We start from the raw sequence: 17274 nt of genomic DNA, 5'->3' as shown, positions 1-17274 counted from the left end.
CTTCTTTCGTTGGCGGTGACTACGCCTCCTGCAACACCCGCTCCAACGCGTCCACACTCCCCGAGGCAGCCACACACCACTGAACGACCTCCAGCAACTTCTTCATCCCCAGCGTCCAGAGCTCCTCAGCCACGTCGCCGTGGCGCACGGGAAAGCCGTCCACCTTGTCCTGCACAATGGCGTACGGCGCCTCAGCCGGCCCCAATGACTCCAGAACAGCCGCGGCAGAGGACACCCACGTCGACTGCGCCGCCGCCTCTTCTTCTTCCCTAAGGCGCCGATGTACGTCGTCTCGGAGCTCAAGTAGGCGCCTTTCCATCCACGCCACAAGCTCCTGCACAAATGCGGCGACAATGACGCATGCGGCACCGAACGTCTTCCATGCAAATAGTTTCTCACAAATGTAAAAGTCCGAGGAGCGACGCGTCATCTGCGGCGGTGACCCGCGTGAAGAGACAACCTCCACGGTACTTTGCTCGCCATTCGGTCGAAGCGCATATTTCTCCAGCGGAATACGGTGATGCACCTTGATGTACTCCAGAAGCAGCAAGAGGTATCCACAGGCCTGATTGATTTCCGCTGCACTCACACTGTCATTGCGGCTCCCGAGGAAGCTGCGTGCGTATTCCTGCTGCATATGCAGCAGGTTCATCAGCACCGTAGACTCGACACTTTTATTCGACTCTGCTGCGGAGCCGGGGCCTGACTGTGGCAAGGAAACAAACTGACGCTGCTGCCCAGTGGAGGAGTGTCTTCGCGACGACGCAGCAGCGGGACACTTCCCAAGCCGCAGACCTGCGATGGTTGCCACAAGGCCACTGGTGTCTACGGGGAATGCCAACGACATCGCGTGCATTTTGGACATCCAAAGGTAACTACAGGCCGCGTGCCGCGTGCGCAATGAGACCCCCGCCGCGGCATCTTCCGCAGCAAAGAAGGAAACCACTTGCTGAGCGTCGTGTTTGGCGGCTGCCATCTCCCACTCGGCCCTTCTTGCCACGCGTTGTCTTGAGAGCGCCGTCAGTTCATCCTGCAGCGCTTGACACGCCTTCGCCACCAGGCGCGACTTCTCGTCCGCCTCCCATACCTCAACCTGCAAACGATGCAGTGACTCCTGCGACACGACGCCGCACTCTGCCGCAGAAACGCACAACAACACGTCGTCGCCAGCTGACGGTTGCCGCCGCCCCAAAGGCTTTTCTCCATGCTCGATGAGGCCCACCTGCTGGGTGAAGCTGTTGTGCGCCACAACGCCTTCCGCATCGCGCTGACGACGCGGACAGAAGCAAAGGATGACGCTATTCGCATCAGGGCTGGCAGACACGGCCGAGAGGGCGACGACGTCCTCCATGATGCGGGTCGTCTCTTTCCGCTGCGTCTCCAGAGAGTCTTTCCAGCAGGAAGTACAGAGCGGAACGTCCGTGCGGCTCTTATGAACCACGAGGCAGAGTAAATTTCGAGAAAAGCTAGATAGGAAATCCTCCCTGGATAGAGAAGCAGGACATGACTTCAGCGGCAAAGAAGTTGCTGTCGTCATGGAAGAGGAATCGCTCGCCGTCCCTGCATGCTGAGCAGCTGTCGTGTGCGCCGCGCCGGGGAGTCCCGCTGCATAAGGCGCCATGTACGTAATTTTCCGTAGATTCAAAACTCGCGGCGAATGTGGCGTTGACTGTGCAGTTATTAAGCCGGTGTGCGGACGCACATTTCCCGCTGAAAAAGGCAAGTGAGAGTGAAGAGCCGCGGTGTCCTCGAAAGGCACAGACAGCGGCTGCGCGTGCGCAACGACGGATGACGATGAATCAGCGCATGCAGGTGACAATGAAGACGGGGATGCCGAACGCGTTGGCTCACACTGATGAGTTCCACTCGGGGGCGAGAGAGGCACCGCCGGCTCCTCCAAAGAAAACTCGGCGCGTTGAACGGTCAGTTGACTTGAGGGCTGAGGCGGTGGAACCGGGCCATCATGTAGCATGCGCCAAAGCTCCCGCATATACACCGCGGGCTCCCCATTCGCCAACCACTCATACTGGTACACAAACAATGGCGCGAGTCGCGTTACCATACGCGCCTGGGCGATTGGTGTGCGTTTCGTGTGCGACGATATCGCCGGAGGTTTGCTTCCCCGCACAACGCGTGGGTCCTCCTTCAGCAGGGCACACCGCTCGTGAAGCCACGGCGAGAGTGGCGATGGGGCGAGCGGGGCGTACTTTCCCGCCGCACTTAGCAGCGACCCTTTGATGGCGGGGTGCAGCTTCTGCCGCCGCCGGGTTTCGTGTAGCTCCCGTTCACTCTCCAAATCCCGGGGTTCCTGGAGGCATGTTTGCTGCGCCCGCCCCTCTTGCCCTAGACATGCCTCTTCAAGTTCGTGGAGAACACGCATGTGACGATCCCGGAGACGCCGCCGCTCGCCTGCTTCATCGTCCAAGCAGCACGACGCCCGGGACGACATCAGAAACCCTCCGACGTGCGACGGTGATGTTGAGAGTGGCGATAACAGGCGTATTGCGGTTTTGGCCGGGAGACGCGTGTGACACGCAACATTTTGTCCATCAAGTTGCACCGTGCGGCGGCACACGCAACATGTGAACAGCGCGCAGACTGGGGCGTACGCCGCGTTGTCGCCAGCCGCCGCGAGAGTCCCGACAACGTTCCCTCCCTCACCCCCCGCACCACGCATTGCAGCGCGTGTGGGGCGTCGGAGTCCAGGCTACTAATATATATATATATATATATATCTATCTATCTCTGCGCGTATGTGTATGGGAGTGCGCAGAGAGGCCGAGCGCATACACCGTGCTTTTCTCCCACCAAGTCCCAGCCCAACACTGCCTCAGCGAGGAGAGAGGGGATGCACGCGCTAACACGTGTCGGCCAAGCCGCAAGAAGCACGCAATATAAAATTAAACAAAAAGGCAAACAACACCCTCACTGTGGAAGTCATGGGGGGGCAGTCCGCTCCTCCGCGCCTGTCGTTCAGCAGAGGGAACGCGAAAGAGCGCGCCTACAAAGCAGAGAGACTCACAAAGGAGGAATAAAGGATATTCACAAGCCGGTTAGCTGGATGCATTTCGATGGCTACGGTGTGGGGTTCTCAGCCTGCGCAAGCCGCAGCCCCAAATCTGAAATAACCCCCCGCACCACCTCGTCCCACTGACCGCCAGCCTCGTCGTCATCGTTGTTGTTGTTGTTGTTTGGGCGCAGGTCCGTGGGGCACGTGGTGAAGTGCGGCGACGACGTCACTCTCACAGACCGCGGGACGTACAGCTGGGCTACGTTGCTGCCTCTGCCGGCATTTACGACTCCGCCCCGAGACGGTGACAGCGGCGGCGTCGGGAGCCGCCAACCAGCATGCGGCTGGGGCTGCGGAAGGTCATGAGAAGGCCGTTCCGCCAACTCCATCGAGAGCGAGCGCAGTTCACCGCGCAGGTGCTGCACGGTTCGCGTCAGCTCAAGTTCCCGTTGGCACAACGCGGCATTCGCCTCCTCCGTCGTTCGCCGGGATTCACGCTCCTTCTGGAGGGCGTCATGAGCCCCACGTAACTGCTCCTGCAGCTGCTGATAGGCATCACGGGCAACGAAGGAAGTGGCGACGTATCGCTCATACTCGCGGAGCTTCTGTGCAACTCCCGCAGCAACTTCCTCGCGTTCCTGGGCCACGCGGCGCAGCTGCTGGCCTTCCTCCTCTGCCACCTGAATGCGTAACTCCTGCTGTCGCATCCGCCTACGCACCTCCGCAAGGGCGCCACGCATAACCCCAAGAACGGCATGAAGCGTTTGTGCGAGCGTTCCGCGGCAAGGCATGTCGCGAAAACCGACGCGCGGCGTAGCCCGACGTCGCAGGGGGCCACCAGCGCCAGCAGAAGTCAACCCCCGTGAGAGATGAGCTCCAAAACAGGGGCTATTCACCTCCGCGTCGGCGTGCAACTCTGCAAGAGCCAATGTTCGCTCCAAAGCATCAGCCTCCTCAGGCTCAGCCGTGCCGCCTCCAGCATGGGGCGCAATAACGCCAAGAAGAGTCTGCAGCGGAGGAAGCTGCACAAATGTCATCTCCGTGCCTCCGCGTTGCCGTCGAAGCGCGGCAGCCACAATCGGAACCGACTCTACAAGGCTAAGTATGTTGTTGGAAGTCAACATCCGCCAGGAGGGGGGCTGCGCCCTACTCGTATAGACTCCACCGCCGTTCTGCCTGTTGGCGCGCCCGCCGCCCTCATTGCTGACAATAAACTTAACACGGCGACTATTGGAACGGGAGGACCCGAGGTGGCGCATACGCCCGCATGCCATCACAACCGTTACAACCGCATACAGTGAGCGTCCGTGGTGCAAACTTAGCACTTGGCCCATCTTTTTCAATTCCAACACCGTCTCCTCCCCGCTCTCCTCCTCCTTTTTTATAAACTCCTGAATGGCTTGCACGGCGGCACGGCAATCAGCTGTTTGCGCTTCATAGGCGCGCCAAAGAGCAACCCGCTCTGCCACTATGCTATTCAGCCGCAGCGTCAACACAGTCAGCGCGGCACACAGTTTCCTTGCGAGTGCATAGAGGACGTCTTGATTCCCTACCTCACGCCGCACCTGTGTCTCGAGGACGTCTGTCATGCGAACCAAATCACCGCATCGACCGCGCAGTGTATTCAAGTCAAATTGTTCCTCACGTGTCAACTCCTGGCGCGCGGCAAGCTTTGTTTTCAGTTCGACAATCGTGCCATCCCGCACGGCTGCCTCCCGTGCTACAGCCTCATACTTCTCGTGCGCCTCACGTAGTTGCCTCTGCAACTGCCGCTCCTGCTTCAACTTGGCCTGAACATCCCGCTCGGCCGCCTCCACTCGCCGCAGAAGAACATGTTGTTCTGTCTCACTCGTACGTGTGGCCGCAGCGAGTTGTGTTTGCAGGGAGGACACTGTCTCGTTTGCCGAGTTCAGAGACGTCTGCAAGCGCCGCACCGTGGCTTGATGCCGCACGCGTTCCTCATGTATGAGCACCGACTGCCGCTGCTTCTCTTCCTGCAGTTTAGCAAGGGCTTCACGCGTTGAACGTGCCTCTCGTAGCTGTCGGGCCGCGCTTCGCGTCGCCTGGTGGGTGCGCCGCACCAACGCATACACCGCTCTCTCATTGGAAGGTTCCAATATCTTCTCACACGTCAAATACCCCTTCGAGCCCAAGCTCCACGCATTTGGTCGGAGTGCATCGGCATCAGGCGATATTATTCGCATGTGTTCTTCGCTCTGCCCCTCGATGTTATCTTCCTGACTGAGATCGCTAGTACTTGTGCCATTCCACTTGTCTTCCTCTCCCTCCTCCCTGCCGTGTGAGGTTTTGGCCCCCTTGCGCCTTCGCACATCGGTGTTGATGGCGGCAAGCACCGTGCGACTCTGTCGTTCCATGGCGCGGAACAGCTGCGTGTAGTGAAGCTCCATGCGATGTGTTTGGTCGGCCGCCGCCTGCGTGGCGCTTTTCATCGCCTGCAGTTCCACGGCATGTGTGTCCTTCATGGCATCGAATCGATCCTGCAGTTCCTTCAGGCGTTCTTGGGACTCGCGGTGCGTTGAAATCGCCGTCTCCGCAACGCCGCTCCACTGCTGCTCCAGACGCCGCAGAAGAGATGTGAGGGCGGCAGGGGCAGAGTCAACGTCCGGCGCATCCTCCCCGTGCACCTCTGCCAGCGGCTGCAGTCGCTTGCCGTCGGCTGCGAGGGCGGAAGTGAGTTGCGCGCCACGTTCTCCCAACGCCATCAACCGCTTCCACGCCGCTGCAACCAAGTCACGTACATCTTGCCGAAACGCCTCCGCAGATTTCCTCACGGCATCCATCTCGGCACACTGCCGCTCCAGCTCCCGCTGCAGCACATGTACGGCAGCGCGGAGCTCGTCTTTTGTCGCAGCATCCTCCTCCTCCTCATAACCATCGGCGGTGTACCTCGCCTCCTCTTCATGAGGGACCGCCGCAGCCGCGCCCACGGTTGCCTCCGTTGCAGCGTGCAACTTCTCCAGTGCGCCGCATCGTGCTCGGCAGGTGGTGAGTTCCCCTTCGACCAGCTCCCTCTCCGCACGTAGGCGCGCCACTTCCTTCTCCAGTCCATCGTGCTGGCGGCGCCACACGGCGCGATCCGCCTCCGCCTGCTGGTGCAACGTGCGGAGACGTCCATTCTCCCTTCGCAGCCCACCCACCTCATCCTCCATGACACGCAGCGCGTTCTCAGCTGCTTGCAGCCCGGCCTTCGCCAGACGCAGCTCCTCAGCCGTGGCAGCGACGTAAGCGCGGTGCTGCTCCTTCGCGTTGTGCGCCTCGGCGCTTGACGCAAGAAGGTCGTTTTCAAGGACCTTCTGACGCTCCAGCGAGGTGTCCAAGGCCGCCTGTAGCGTGCGGCAGCGACGCCTGTGCCATAGCAGTTCCGAGAGCTGCTGCTGCGATTCAGTAAGAAGACTCTCAAGGGAGAGCGGACCGTCACGTCCCGCCGCGATTGTGGTTGTGTCAACCAATGCCTTGACAACGGTGGACGGTGAAGTTGTAGGCGGGGGCCGTTTTTCACTTTGGAACTCCATCCATTTTTTTTCTTCCCGCGGCCTCACTACGGCTGCATCCGCCACAACGGCGGTGTTGCGGGGTGGCGATGTCCATCGCACGGCGGCAGCCCGTTTACTTTTCTCATGATCTCCCAATTTACATGCGGTGGGCACCGAAGCTTGCGCCACTGCCTGTCCCTTCGGGCTCTTTGAAGTTGATGGGGTTTCTGCTGCGAGTGCGTCGCGGCGTGCCTCTATGCCTCCGCAGCAGGACAACACGGACGACGATGGGTTGCCAGTAGACATGCGTTATATATGAATGCCGCACCCCCAACCCACTGTTTCTTTTTCCTTTTTCTTTTTTGTTTTCTTGTTGTTGTTGCTCTTCAAAGTGGTGGATATAACTCGCAGGTAAATGTCTTTCTATCTGTGTCTTTTTCTTATATGTGTATATGCCTGTATATATATATATATATGTGTGTGTGTGTGTGTGTGTGTGTACCTCCCTCACTGGGTTATCGCTCTGAGTGTATGGGCGAAGCGGTCAATTCCCTTCGCCGCCCCACATGCCCCCTTCTCTCCCTCTCTTTATTTCCTTCGCTCGTTGGCTCGCGCGCTATCGCCCCGTACACCTGCACCCACAAAACGGCGAAAAGCGGGAAGTTTCCTGCCACCCACCCCGTCAAAGGCCGTGAGACGGCGAAAAAAAAAAGATAGAGTAAAATACCGACTTGCATGCAGACGCGCGTACGCACAGGCATAGGCGCAGTGCGCGTGTGCCTCGGTGCACGGAGGACAAACGCACCCGCAGCGAAGAATGCTCCCAGAGCCGCTGGCCTACATGCGCGTGCAGCAGCGCACACCTCACGGCCGGAGCAACGAGAGCCACAGCCACCAAAAACCCACCGGCGAAGAGGGCCGGGGCGTCGTAGACGCTCCAAGTAACGCCGCCGGAAGGATGCGAAAGAAGAGGGCGGAAAAAAAAAGCGCGCGCACACACACACACAACGAACAACAACAACAGCACAGGAAAGCTTTTGCCGTATACATTGAGATGAAGTTTTCTCCACCCTGTGCCGCAACACCCTCACATGGAGGAGGTTAACAACAGAAACCCAGCCTCTAAACAGAGGGGGGGAAGGAGTTCTAGCATAGAGAGAAATAGAGAGAGAGAGAGACGCGCTTGCTCCACGCCGTTTACAAGAACAAAAAAACTAAAACAAAAAAAGCACAACACACAGGCACACACATACACACACACATGCAAGGACCAAAAAGCCGCAGCTGCAACAGCGACGATGGACGGAAGGCCAGCAGGCGCACCGTGTGGCGAGGCAGGCACATATACCAGTTACCACCCCATCAGGCGTGGAACTCCTTGGCTTCCCACCTCAGCGTTCGAATAGAGGACGGGGGAAAAAAAAAACAGAACAAGAAGAGAAGTATACAACTTCAAAGAAACTAAGCTAATAAAAAATAAACAAACAATAACCTCTCTTCATACTACAAGAGAAACCCTTCTCTCTCTCCCGCACACACACACACACACAGAAAGAGAGAGAGAGATGTAACTGCCGAGATCTACATGTGTGCGTGCATGTGGGCAGAGTCACAGCTGCAAGCAGGTACCATCTCGCCGAATTTTTCCCTGCCAGCACCGCCACTTAATCCTTTCGCAGCCCGCCTTCTTGTCCGTCTTTTCGTTTTTTTTCGTGGTTTTAAACCTTTTGCACCCGCCAAAATTCGCGTGAATATTGCCCGTCGCTGCCTGCCACTTACTGCGTGGTGGCGCAACACATTCCCCTCGTCCACACCTCCCCTCGCCTCCATGAAACTACCTCCGTCACCTCGGCGCAGGGGCGCCAAGGACAACTCCACTGACACACGCACCGTTCCTCCGCCCTTCAATCGGCCGAGCTCAGCTTTTAATTGCTTCAAGACGCAGCTGTTTTTTTCGTCTCATGATATTCTCCTTCCTAGCTCGCTTATTGAACAAACCGCGGTACGCCTCTACCTCCAGGCGGTCGGACTGACACTCCGCGAGAAGCGTGTGTACACGACGCGTGCCTTGTTGGCTTTCAGCAACGTACTGCCGGCGGAGAAATTGCTCGCGCTCAGAGAGGCGGTCCATTTGTCTTTCCAATGCCAACTGTCGCTGTGTCACTTCTTTTGTCAAGTCCTTGAACTGCAGCGGACGCAGATGCGCATTGGAGGGCGGAATAAGCATCACATTGATCGCCTTCTGTGTGCTGTGAGGCAGCACCAAAGTCTTCAGCTTGTTGTTGTTGTTGTTGTTGTTGTTGTTGTTCGTGCTTAGGTTATGTTTCTGCGGTATGGACGGCATCCGTGTTGTTGTTGTTACTGTTTGAGCCACCGTCGGTGACGTCGTTGCCGCGGCAACATGGGCGGTCATGCCGTTTTGAGCATTCCCGGCGGGGCAGAATGGACCTCGTGGCGAGAAGGAACCAGAGGCGCCGAGTGTCGTCAGCTTTGCGGCAGGTGTGTTGCTGGTCCCCGCTACATTCGCCCCGAGCCGCTCGCCTGCGTAGCATTGGAAGAATGGAGAGGTCAACGGCAGTGGTACCTTCACCGTCCGCAGGGCCAACGAGGTGGGGCGGCCGTCTGCCAGCGACGACCTCCGCTCCGTCCCGTCGGCTCCCTCCGTCGAGAGATCGTCGTCGAGCGGCGGAAGTGGGACCTCCACCAGTAATTCCTCCGTCGGCTGCAGAATGTACTGTTTCACGTGAGGAGCCGTGCGGTTAAGCGGGAATCCAGAGAGAACGCAGACGCCTGTGGTTGCGGGCAACTTTCTCGTCTTGACAGCCCTGATCGTCTGTGGGATGACAGGCAACTCCGTTTCTGCGTTGTCGCCCGCGGCCGCTGCAGCCGTGTGGCGACGACTGGGCTCCTGAAGCGGCAACCCTTTTGGGGCCTGGAACGACTCCTGCAACTTGCCCTTCATGAGACCTTCCGCCAGAGGCGCCGTGGAGGACGGCGGAGGACTCCGCTTCCCCGCAGGAGGCAACTGGCTACCAACCCGCTCCAGCGCATCCGCCTCTCGCACAGAGTTGTTCCCCGCCTCTGTGGGCGGCGCGAGCGTTGAGCCGCACGCCAGCTCCCGATGCATGCCCTCCGTTCGCTCCGCCAACTCGTGCAAAAGGTAGTTGACATGCTTCGCGTAACGATTAAACTCAAGCATGAGGCGATGGTGCCCATTTGCGACCTCCACATCCACATCCTCAAAGCTGTCGTCGTCCAGCGCCTGGACTTGTTCCCCACCCGCCGCAATGGGAGCCAGCGGGTTGGCCGAATTCTCCAGGAGTCGAATTAGGCTCGGACTACTCACCTCCCCACGCGCGTCAAGTGGGGAGCCAGACAATTTTAGGGTCAACGACGTTGTTAAAAGCAGTGTCGACTCCGACACCGACGGCGTGGCGGCGCACTGGTCGCCGCCTTTCAACATCCCGCCTTTCTCTGCAGTGGGTGGCCGCGGCCACCCATTCACCCGCACGTAGGTGGCCACCAGTCCACTGCACCAGAAGTAAAAGATGCGGTACAGATTCACCCGCATGACAGCATTAAAAAGCCCTGCCACAACGTCATTGGGGAAACAGTACACAAACCCGTAATGAACAACGTGCGGTACAATAAACGTAAACGCAGTCAGGACCTCATCTTTTCCTTCTGCCAGTCGCTCAAACGCCTGGCCAAATAACGCCGCGAGACGATGAAAACAACGCTGTGCAAATTCAGCAAGTTCAAAGACTTCCAATTTTACAACGTTAAAGGCTTTTATAGCCTCAGTACACCGCCAAAGAATTGCTGGGTCCTGCTGCAACGATTTTTCGGAGGCTGCCTCCATGACGCTGATGTGACTAATGCTGTTTCTGCTTGGTTGTTGCGTGCTTTTCCTCTTACGCTGCGTACCATGTGAAGCACGTGCACCATCCTCTCCGAGAATGGCGCCAAACTCATGCCGTAAGGTGCGTGCGCCGTCGCTGACACTGGTGTTACCCTCATGGTGTGAGGGCAAGTTGGCGACGGTGGGCACAAGCGGTGGAAGCTCATCCGTCACTTCCGCCTGCAACAGCGTCGTGGACGAGTCCTTGGCAAATTTTGCCGCAGAGTGGGCGCTTTTTGCCAGGATCCTTTCGAGCTGGTCAATGGGCGGCAGCTCCGCCTTGTAGCGAGGAAACGCCCCACGAATGATGCGCTCAAGGTTGACGTAACGACCAATAAGCGTTTTCTCCGCATGCACACGACGTATGTGGGCAATTATGTACCAAAAGTACACGTAAATAATCTCACGGCTCTCCTGAAACTCTGCAAGGAAGCGAAGGATACCCACACCACTCGCCTTGGTCCGCAACTCACCACGCTCCTGTCTTAGCACGTTTTCAATGGCAACCTCAACGGCGAGCGACCTAGGAAAAATGTACTCACTTCCCAAAGTTCCTGTCGCTTCATCAAAGCTTGGAATCTCTAACGAGTAGATGGACTGGGCGTCCTTCTTAAGGCGTCTTTTTCGTGCTTGACGGCTGGGTGTGTGTAGTGAGAAGGAACCATTTTGATTTCCCATCTTTTCCGGCTACTTTCGCAGAGGAACGTCGCCGCAATGGAGTTGAGGCCGAGCTGGAGGCGGTTTTGCTTCCAGGTGGCCGTGTCAATGACACGTTCGCGGCTTCCAACACGGAGCTTGCGCCCCTGACACTGCTGTTCCTCCTCGCGAAATTCCTTGCCGTTATCCCGGTGTCACCCAGCACGTTCTCATTGTACCACTGCGTGAAGGAGGACAACTTGGTGCCCGCCAACTTTTTTACGCTTGCCCCCGTCGAGGAGGCAGGTGTGCTTAACTCCCCCCACAGTGGCGAGGGAACGAGCGACTCACTCTCTTCACGGGCGAGTTGGGAGGTGTCAGCTGAACCTTTTATTGGCAGAGGAGCCAAATCCTCCTCACGGCCCAGGGGGGACTCCGCCGCACCCCACGCAGGGGTGTAGTTGGCGGGGGTTGCTTCCTGCCCCTCTACCTTGGAGGGCTGTGGGTCCGGGGGCTGGACTTTTTGCCGCCCGTCGCCTGCGCGCTCGGTGGCGGCGTGGCCGCGGCCCAGCCCCTCCAGAAACACAACGGCCTGCCGCGCCCGGGGCGGGGAGAATCCGGGCGTGGCACCCCCCGACTCCTCCGCCCTGCGTGGGGGCCACACTCCATGCCTCACCTGCCGTGAGGACTTCTGTGCGTCGTCTTCGTCCGGGGGAGGATCGCGCAACTGCATTTGCGGGAGCCTCCACGAGGTAATTGAAGTCACCTGTTTCGCATCAAACTCGCGTCGGGGTTCACCGTCCAAGAGCGTGCGACCTGGCACGGTTGTCCCCGTACGCGGAGGCCCTCCTCCGGGTGTCCGCGTCAGAAGGGGCTGCAACCGCTCTCCATTCAGCTTCCTCTGCATTTGCGGCGGGCCTTCGTCGGGCTGAGCGGCTGTTTGTTGCTGCTGCTGCCTTGGCGACGACGGGGCTCTGACGGCGCCACCAACTGTCGGGAGCGGAGGGCCATCTCCTTGCGGCTTCCGCACACGCTTTCCCATCCTCCCGCAGCCGCGGCGTCAAGCAAGAAACGAAGCAAACGAAGCAAGAGTCGTGTGGTGGGTCAATTTACCTCCGCTCCGTTCCCTCCCTACACGTGCTCCCTCCCTTGTGGTCGATGCAAGTATGTGCGTATACGCTGGCACCAGACACACTGCAGCCAAGTGTCACACACGCAAGAAAAAAAGAAGAGGGAGAGAGATAACGAGAAACAAAGATACCTCACGCGCATACACACATACATGTGTGTACATATATATATATATATATATATATACCTTCACGCAGGCGTACGCGCGTACGCACACATCGCGGTTGAGAGTGACTAACACCACGGAAGCCACACTGATACGCGGAAATACACACCTGCACACACACACACACACACACCTCCTCGCTCCTTCTCATGCCTTCCTTACCGCCTTCGTCAAAACTGTGCACATCATGAGCAACTAAGTGCATACTAAGGACTCATTACTTCTAACGCCGCCTGCAACGGTCTCTCCAACCCCTCTTCCCCCTAACTCCTGACCATTCCCACCTCCTCACCCTTTTTTCAAACCCCCCCCCAACCCTCCGACGACGTTTATATATATATATATATATTTGTATCTCTCCTGTTTTTTTTTCAAAGCATATTTCCCCTCCTTCTTCGTGCCTGTGGTAGACTCCGACCTCCCCACCATCCTTGGTTGCTTGCTTCGCTCGCCGTGCCTGCTTCTACCTTCCTGGGCCTCCATGTCCCTTACGACGGCAGGGCCCGCGACTGTACCACGAACGACCAGTCACTATTCCCGCCTCCCTGTTTCTCCGATGCGCTTGCACTGAAACGCGGCAAGAGTATCAGACGCATGAAACCGCAGCGCCCGCCAAGACGCAAAAAAAAAATAATAATAATGATAGTAATAACAATAAGTGGCGGGAAATAGGAAGAGCGGCAGAGACCCCGTTGAGCTCAGCATTCAGTTCCGACTTGTCATGTGCTTCCACTCGGACTCGTCGTGGTACTGCATGGGAATCTGCCACGTCGTTTTTGCGCCGTCACGGTTGACGAGCGGCTTCCAGTTCCAGAAAAGCTCGTACTTGGCATGCTTCTCACGCATCTCCGGACGGACCCACTGGTCTAGGTAAATGTCATCCTCCTCGAGCGTTGGGACATTTGGTTGACTCATCACAATGTTACGGAAATGGGACCAGCCGGGCTCCGTTCCCATGGCGCGGTAGCAGCCCCAGAGGGTGTACCATGAGTAGAACACCATGAGGCTCCACGCCATCCAAAAGGTCGGTTTTGTAGTCATGTTAAGCCGCATGCCATACCGGCTTGCCATCTCGTCCATTGTGCTCTCCCACGACTCCTCCGTCATGCGAATACTCTCCTCGCGAGTGTAGGGGTACTTTGGGTCAAAAATCTCCTTCGGGTACTCAAACCACTCAATGTGGGGGTTGAAGTCCATTGGGAGGAGGGGCTCGCTGTGCGGCACGGCGGGGGGCTGCGGCTGGCCACTTCGTGCGATCTCCTTGTGCTCCGTCGACACGCCGCGGCGCAGGGTTGTCGCCACGGTGGCCAGCGAGGCGCCAAGCAGAGCGTCCACGGCGCCGACAGACGACCGACGAAGCATTAGAGCTAAACAAGAGCGGGGGCGCGTGCTGCTAATGGGGGCGGAGTATGTGGATTGCGCGCGTGTGCGCGTCCAGCGGCAGTCAGACTGTTTCTACAAACACCACCGCCAGCGCCGGCGCCAGCAGCGGCTGCAACAACAACAACAACAACAACGACTCCCTTAGACAAAAAGAAGAAGCAACAAACAAGAAAAAGAAAGAGGCATCCATGACCCATTTTGCATCACTCCGCCCCCATGCTGTCGCGTGTCTTCTCTCAATTGCCGCGCCACTTGTCTCCTCCACCTCTTCCCCCCCTCCCGGGTCACGCGTCTGGCTTCAACATCACCCCCTGCCACACTTCTCCCTCGTGCCCGCACGGCCTCTCTCTGCCTTTATAAATGTCCGCATGCATGCACGCCCGCACCGCTCTCGTCCCGCTAAACGAAGCTACTGACCACTGAGGTAAAACTAAGAGAACTCGCTTTACTAAACCGCCCTCACCAGCCAAACTCCCCACGACGCTTCTCCTCCTCAACATGCCGTGGCGAGTTCACAAGCCACTTTCACAACAGCAAGAGAATAGGCAAAAGCCAATAAGGAAACAATGCTGTGGCGTCGACACATGAGAAATTCGACCGCAAATTGACCCCCCTCCCTCTCCCTGATCGATACACACGCAGGTGTAGATACATAGAAAAGTGTCTCATAGTGGCAGCACGACAGCCAACATCAATGACTTGCCTTCCTCTCTCTACTCCCCCCTTGTCTGCCGTGCTAGCGAACCACCACCCGCGCCTTCAGCACCTCAGCCACCCTCGAAATTGGGCCAAACGCTCTCCATCCCAGCTCTTCCTAAAAAAAAAAACAATAGAAAGAAAGTAGGATAAAAAACAAAAACAACACGTACAACCGCCTCCACGGGATGGCTTTCGGGTTTCCGTAGCAGGAGACACAGCGGCAAACGGTCTTCGACGAGAGGGGTTAAATGTCATGCTTCGACGCCCATCCAGGCGGTCCCCACGACGCATCATTAAAACCTCGCCCGATGTTCCAAGCAGACATCAGCGACGTGCTCAAAAGTGTCCCGCACGGAATTGTGGTCCATGGCAGATGCGTGTCCCGGACGTCAGTAGCCGCATGCCCTCACGCAAACTGGGAGATCCTCCTGCACCGCCATCCCGGCCTCTGGCAGTAAATCCGTCTTGGAAACGATGTGGAAAATGGGAATACTCAGCTCCCCCAACGACGTGTGTGCCGATGAGGTCGCTGTCGAGGGTGTGTGTGTGTGTGTGTGGTGGGTAGGGGGGGGGGCGTGACTGTGTGCACACAGCCAACTCCACCAAGTGGGGCCTTTCTAAGCTTCTATGCGTTCACGGACTGGTGGACGAGGGCCGTTGTGTGTTCTCCACAGCCGTCATCAACGGCTCCATTTTTTGTTTCTTTCCTTTTCCTCCTCCTCCTTTGTCATTAACGTGAAGTACTCATACACCACAGTCAAAGAAATGAGAGGGCTTCTAAAAGGGCTGCCGCATCCCTCCTGAGACACGCGGCAACAGCCATCCCTCGCGCCGCCTCTAGTCGCTCAATGGCTTTGTAGTTCTGCTGCAACGCCGCTGTGAAGATCGCAGGGCAGGATGAACACCCGACGCGTGGGCACCCACTGCCGCGCGTTTCATCACTCAAATGAGCCCCGCTTCCACGCTGCTCCGCGGTGGCTGCTCCCGTCGTTCCACCGCTGGCGGCGGAAGTCGCGGCTTCCGCCACCACCTTTCTCTCCTCAAGCTCCTTCTTTACCTCCTCAAGGACACTGAGAAGCCTCGGTGCGAGGGCAACCCCGTCACACGTCAAATGCGACAGCGTCAGTGCGTCCTCGTGAATTTCCCTCGGCGCGTCACCGTGCCTCGGGGGAGCGCCGGTCGTCTCCCCACCTCCTCCTGCGCACTGGGCGACACCGTCAGTGTGCAGGTGGTTTCTGACGCCGCTCTCAAACCCGCTCCCGATTGACATGTTTGCGGCAGCCAGCGCTCGCACGTGCTCGCCGCCACCAACGCCTGAGGGCGGTGCGGCCTCGGAAGCGTTCGTGGCGCCCTCCTCTGCCCCGCGTAACCGCTTTCTTGGTGCGGCGGCGGCTGTTCCGACCACGAAAGCCGAGGGACTGCCCCCAGCTCCCAACGCCCGCCCCGCCGCTGCCATTGCCGTCACTGCGTGTGGTGGTGGCGGCTTGCCGGACTCCGCGGCGCCACGCAGGAAGGCCTGCACCCGGAGCTCCAACTGCTCCACCTCGAGCCCGCGTCGAAACGCCTCGGCACGGATCCAGCGCCACATCTTCAACTCCTCCACAAATGCCTTACCCTCCATCCACGCAGAGACCGTCATGTTGCCCACCGCCGGCGGTGACGGCGGACGGCAACCGCCAACGCCGCAGCAGCCGTCCGCCGCGTTCCTCTCGCTGCTGCCATCACCCGCGGTGGAGCTAAGCGTCTGCACAAGCGAAAGCACACGCTTCGCGTTGAGAAACAGTGTCGTGGGTGTAGGGTTCTCGCAGAACTGAATGTCGTGCAGGGAGACCACAAGCGACCCCGCCGTTTCCCCTGCACAGCCACTACTTGGGGTGTTAAAGATGGCGTGCAGAAGAACCGCGATGTCGCTCGCCGAAAAGTCACCAAAGGCACCGAACTTCCTGTGGAAAATCTCTGCCGCCCACTGGAGGATTGCCACACGGGCATAAATACTTCCCTCTTGCGGATCCGACATTTCCGCTTGCCATACACTCACAACAACTGAAGAAAGGATGGGAAAAAACAAACAATCCCAACCCCCACCCCCAACCGCACACAAAAAAACAATAGCAACGAAAAAAAAAAGGAAATAATAAATAAACAACGTCAAAAACTCAAATTAGCGAGCCAAAACACAAGAAACAGGAAGCTCATAACAATCAAAAAACAACAGCGCACACACAACGCAACCAAAAACAAAATTTGTACGTATCCGGCAGGCGTGCCCCTCACAGGCTTACACAAACAACACAAGACACACGCGTCCCCACATTCATCAGGCGCCCTCACAGCAGGCAGAACCTTCGTTTGGGCAGCAGCCACAAGAGCAAGACTCATCCACGCCACACAAAGACGAAAGACCAACATACAGTGCACACATGTATGCGAGTAAAACAAAAAACAAACAGCAAGGAACACATCACCGCGCTCAACCGCAGCAGCGCAGAGAGACGCCTTCAGCACGGCCCGCAGCGCGTCGTCCACGTCTGCAGGGGGCGGCACCGGCTCCACCAGCCCATGGCGCAGCGCCTCGCGGAACGCCGCACTGTCGGCCAGCAGCGAGTCAAGTTCCTTCCGTGAGCGATCCAGCGCCGCAGTCGCACTCCACTGCCAGGGGTGGGAGTCCACCAGCATCGCAAGCAGCAGCAGCCCCAGCGCGTACATGTCGCTCGCTGCCGTCTTTGCTCCCCCGGCGGCCACCTCGGGGCTCACGTAGTACGACTCGTGGTGCACCATCAGCGGCGCGGCGCCCAGCAGCATGCCCTTCAGTCGGCACCGCCCCTCCACGCCAACCATCACGTTCTCAGGACAC

General features: G+C 58.2%; 6 protein-coding genes across 6 annotated transcripts, besides 15 other annotated features; all 6 read right to left on the bottom strand.

The window, feature by feature from the left end:
* Positions 1 to 19: 19 nt before the first annotated feature.
* Tco025E_00300 (uncharacterized protein) lies at positions 20 to 2677 on the bottom strand (the record flags this gene model as incomplete). The annotated part of the gene is made up of 1 exon (XM_029367244.1): positions 20 to 2677. The coding sequence occupies one exon, from the start codon at positions 2675 to 2677 to the stop codon at positions 20 to 22; it is 2658 nt and encodes an 885-aa protein (XP_029232644.1).
* Positions 2678 to 2713: 36 nt separating this feature from the next.
* Positions 2714 to 2743: a microsatellite.
* A 332-nt stretch (positions 2744 to 3075) lies between these two features.
* Positions 3076 to 6810, bottom strand: Tco025E_00299 (uncharacterized protein; the record flags this gene model as incomplete). Its single annotated transcript, XM_029367243.1, has 1 exon — positions 3076 to 6810. One exon carries the CDS (start codon positions 6808 to 6810, stop codon positions 3076 to 3078), a length of 3735 nt encoding a protein of 1244 aa, XP_029232643.1.
* Positions 6811 to 6843: 33 nt separating this feature from the next.
* Positions 6844 to 6886: a sequence feature (A-rich).
* Positions 6887 to 6945: 59 nt separating this feature from the next.
* Positions 6946 to 6979: a microsatellite.
* Positions 6980 to 7004: a microsatellite.
* A 496-nt stretch (positions 7005 to 7500) lies between these two features.
* Positions 7501 to 7530: a microsatellite.
* Positions 7531 to 7657: 127 nt separating this feature from the next.
* Positions 7658 to 7682: a microsatellite.
* A 51-nt stretch (positions 7683 to 7733) lies between these two features.
* Positions 7734 to 7766: a microsatellite.
* A 270-nt stretch (positions 7767 to 8036) lies between these two features.
* Positions 8037 to 8054: a microsatellite.
* A 368-nt stretch (positions 8055 to 8422) lies between these two features.
* On the bottom strand, positions 8423 to 11083 carry Tco025E_00298 (uncharacterized protein; the record flags this gene model as incomplete). The annotated part of the gene is made up of 1 exon (XM_029367242.1): positions 8423 to 11083. The coding sequence occupies one exon, from the start codon at positions 11081 to 11083 to the stop codon at positions 8423 to 8425; it is 2661 nt and encodes an 886-aa protein (XP_029232642.1).
* A 1250-nt stretch (positions 11084 to 12333) lies between these two features.
* Positions 12334 to 12358: a microsatellite.
* Positions 12359 to 12441: 83 nt separating this feature from the next.
* Positions 12442 to 12471: a microsatellite.
* A 197-nt stretch (positions 12472 to 12668) lies between these two features.
* Positions 12669 to 12693: a microsatellite.
* Positions 12694 to 12961: 268 nt separating this feature from the next.
* Positions 12962 to 12996: a microsatellite.
* Positions 12997 to 13043: 47 nt separating this feature from the next.
* Tco025E_00297 (uncharacterized protein) lies at positions 13044 to 13700 on the bottom strand (the record flags this gene model as incomplete). Its single annotated transcript, XM_029367241.1, has 1 exon — positions 13044 to 13700. The coding sequence occupies one exon, from the start codon at positions 13698 to 13700 to the stop codon at positions 13044 to 13046; it is 657 nt and encodes a 218-aa protein (XP_029232641.1).
* A 133-nt stretch (positions 13701 to 13833) lies between these two features.
* Positions 13834 to 13899: a microsatellite.
* Positions 13900 to 14537: 638 nt separating this feature from the next.
* Positions 14538 to 14578: a microsatellite.
* A 380-nt stretch (positions 14579 to 14958) lies between these two features.
* Positions 14959 to 15006: a microsatellite.
* A 171-nt stretch (positions 15007 to 15177) lies between these two features.
* Positions 15178 to 16437, bottom strand: Tco025E_00296 (uncharacterized protein; the record flags this gene model as incomplete). Its single annotated transcript, XM_029367240.1, has 1 exon — positions 15178 to 16437. One exon carries the CDS (start codon positions 16435 to 16437, stop codon positions 15178 to 15180), a length of 1260 nt encoding a protein of 419 aa, XP_029232640.1.
* A 131-nt stretch (positions 16438 to 16568) lies between these two features.
* Tco025E_00295 (protein kinase) lies at positions 16569 to 17274 on the bottom strand (the record flags this gene model as incomplete). The annotated part of the gene is made up of 1 exon (XM_029367239.1): positions 16569 to 17274. A coding segment is annotated over one exon (706 nt), but the record flags the coding sequence as incomplete, so codon positions are not given.

Source organism: Trypanosoma conorhini, assembly GCF_003719485.1.
Source record: "Trypanosoma conorhini strain 025E chromosome Unknown Tco_14.4_contig_00006, whole genome shotgun sequence".
Taxonomy (NCBI): domain Eukaryota; phylum Euglenozoa; class Kinetoplastea; order Trypanosomatida; family Trypanosomatidae; genus Trypanosoma; species Trypanosoma conorhini.
This window is presented reverse-complemented; position numbering and strand designations above follow the sequence as displayed.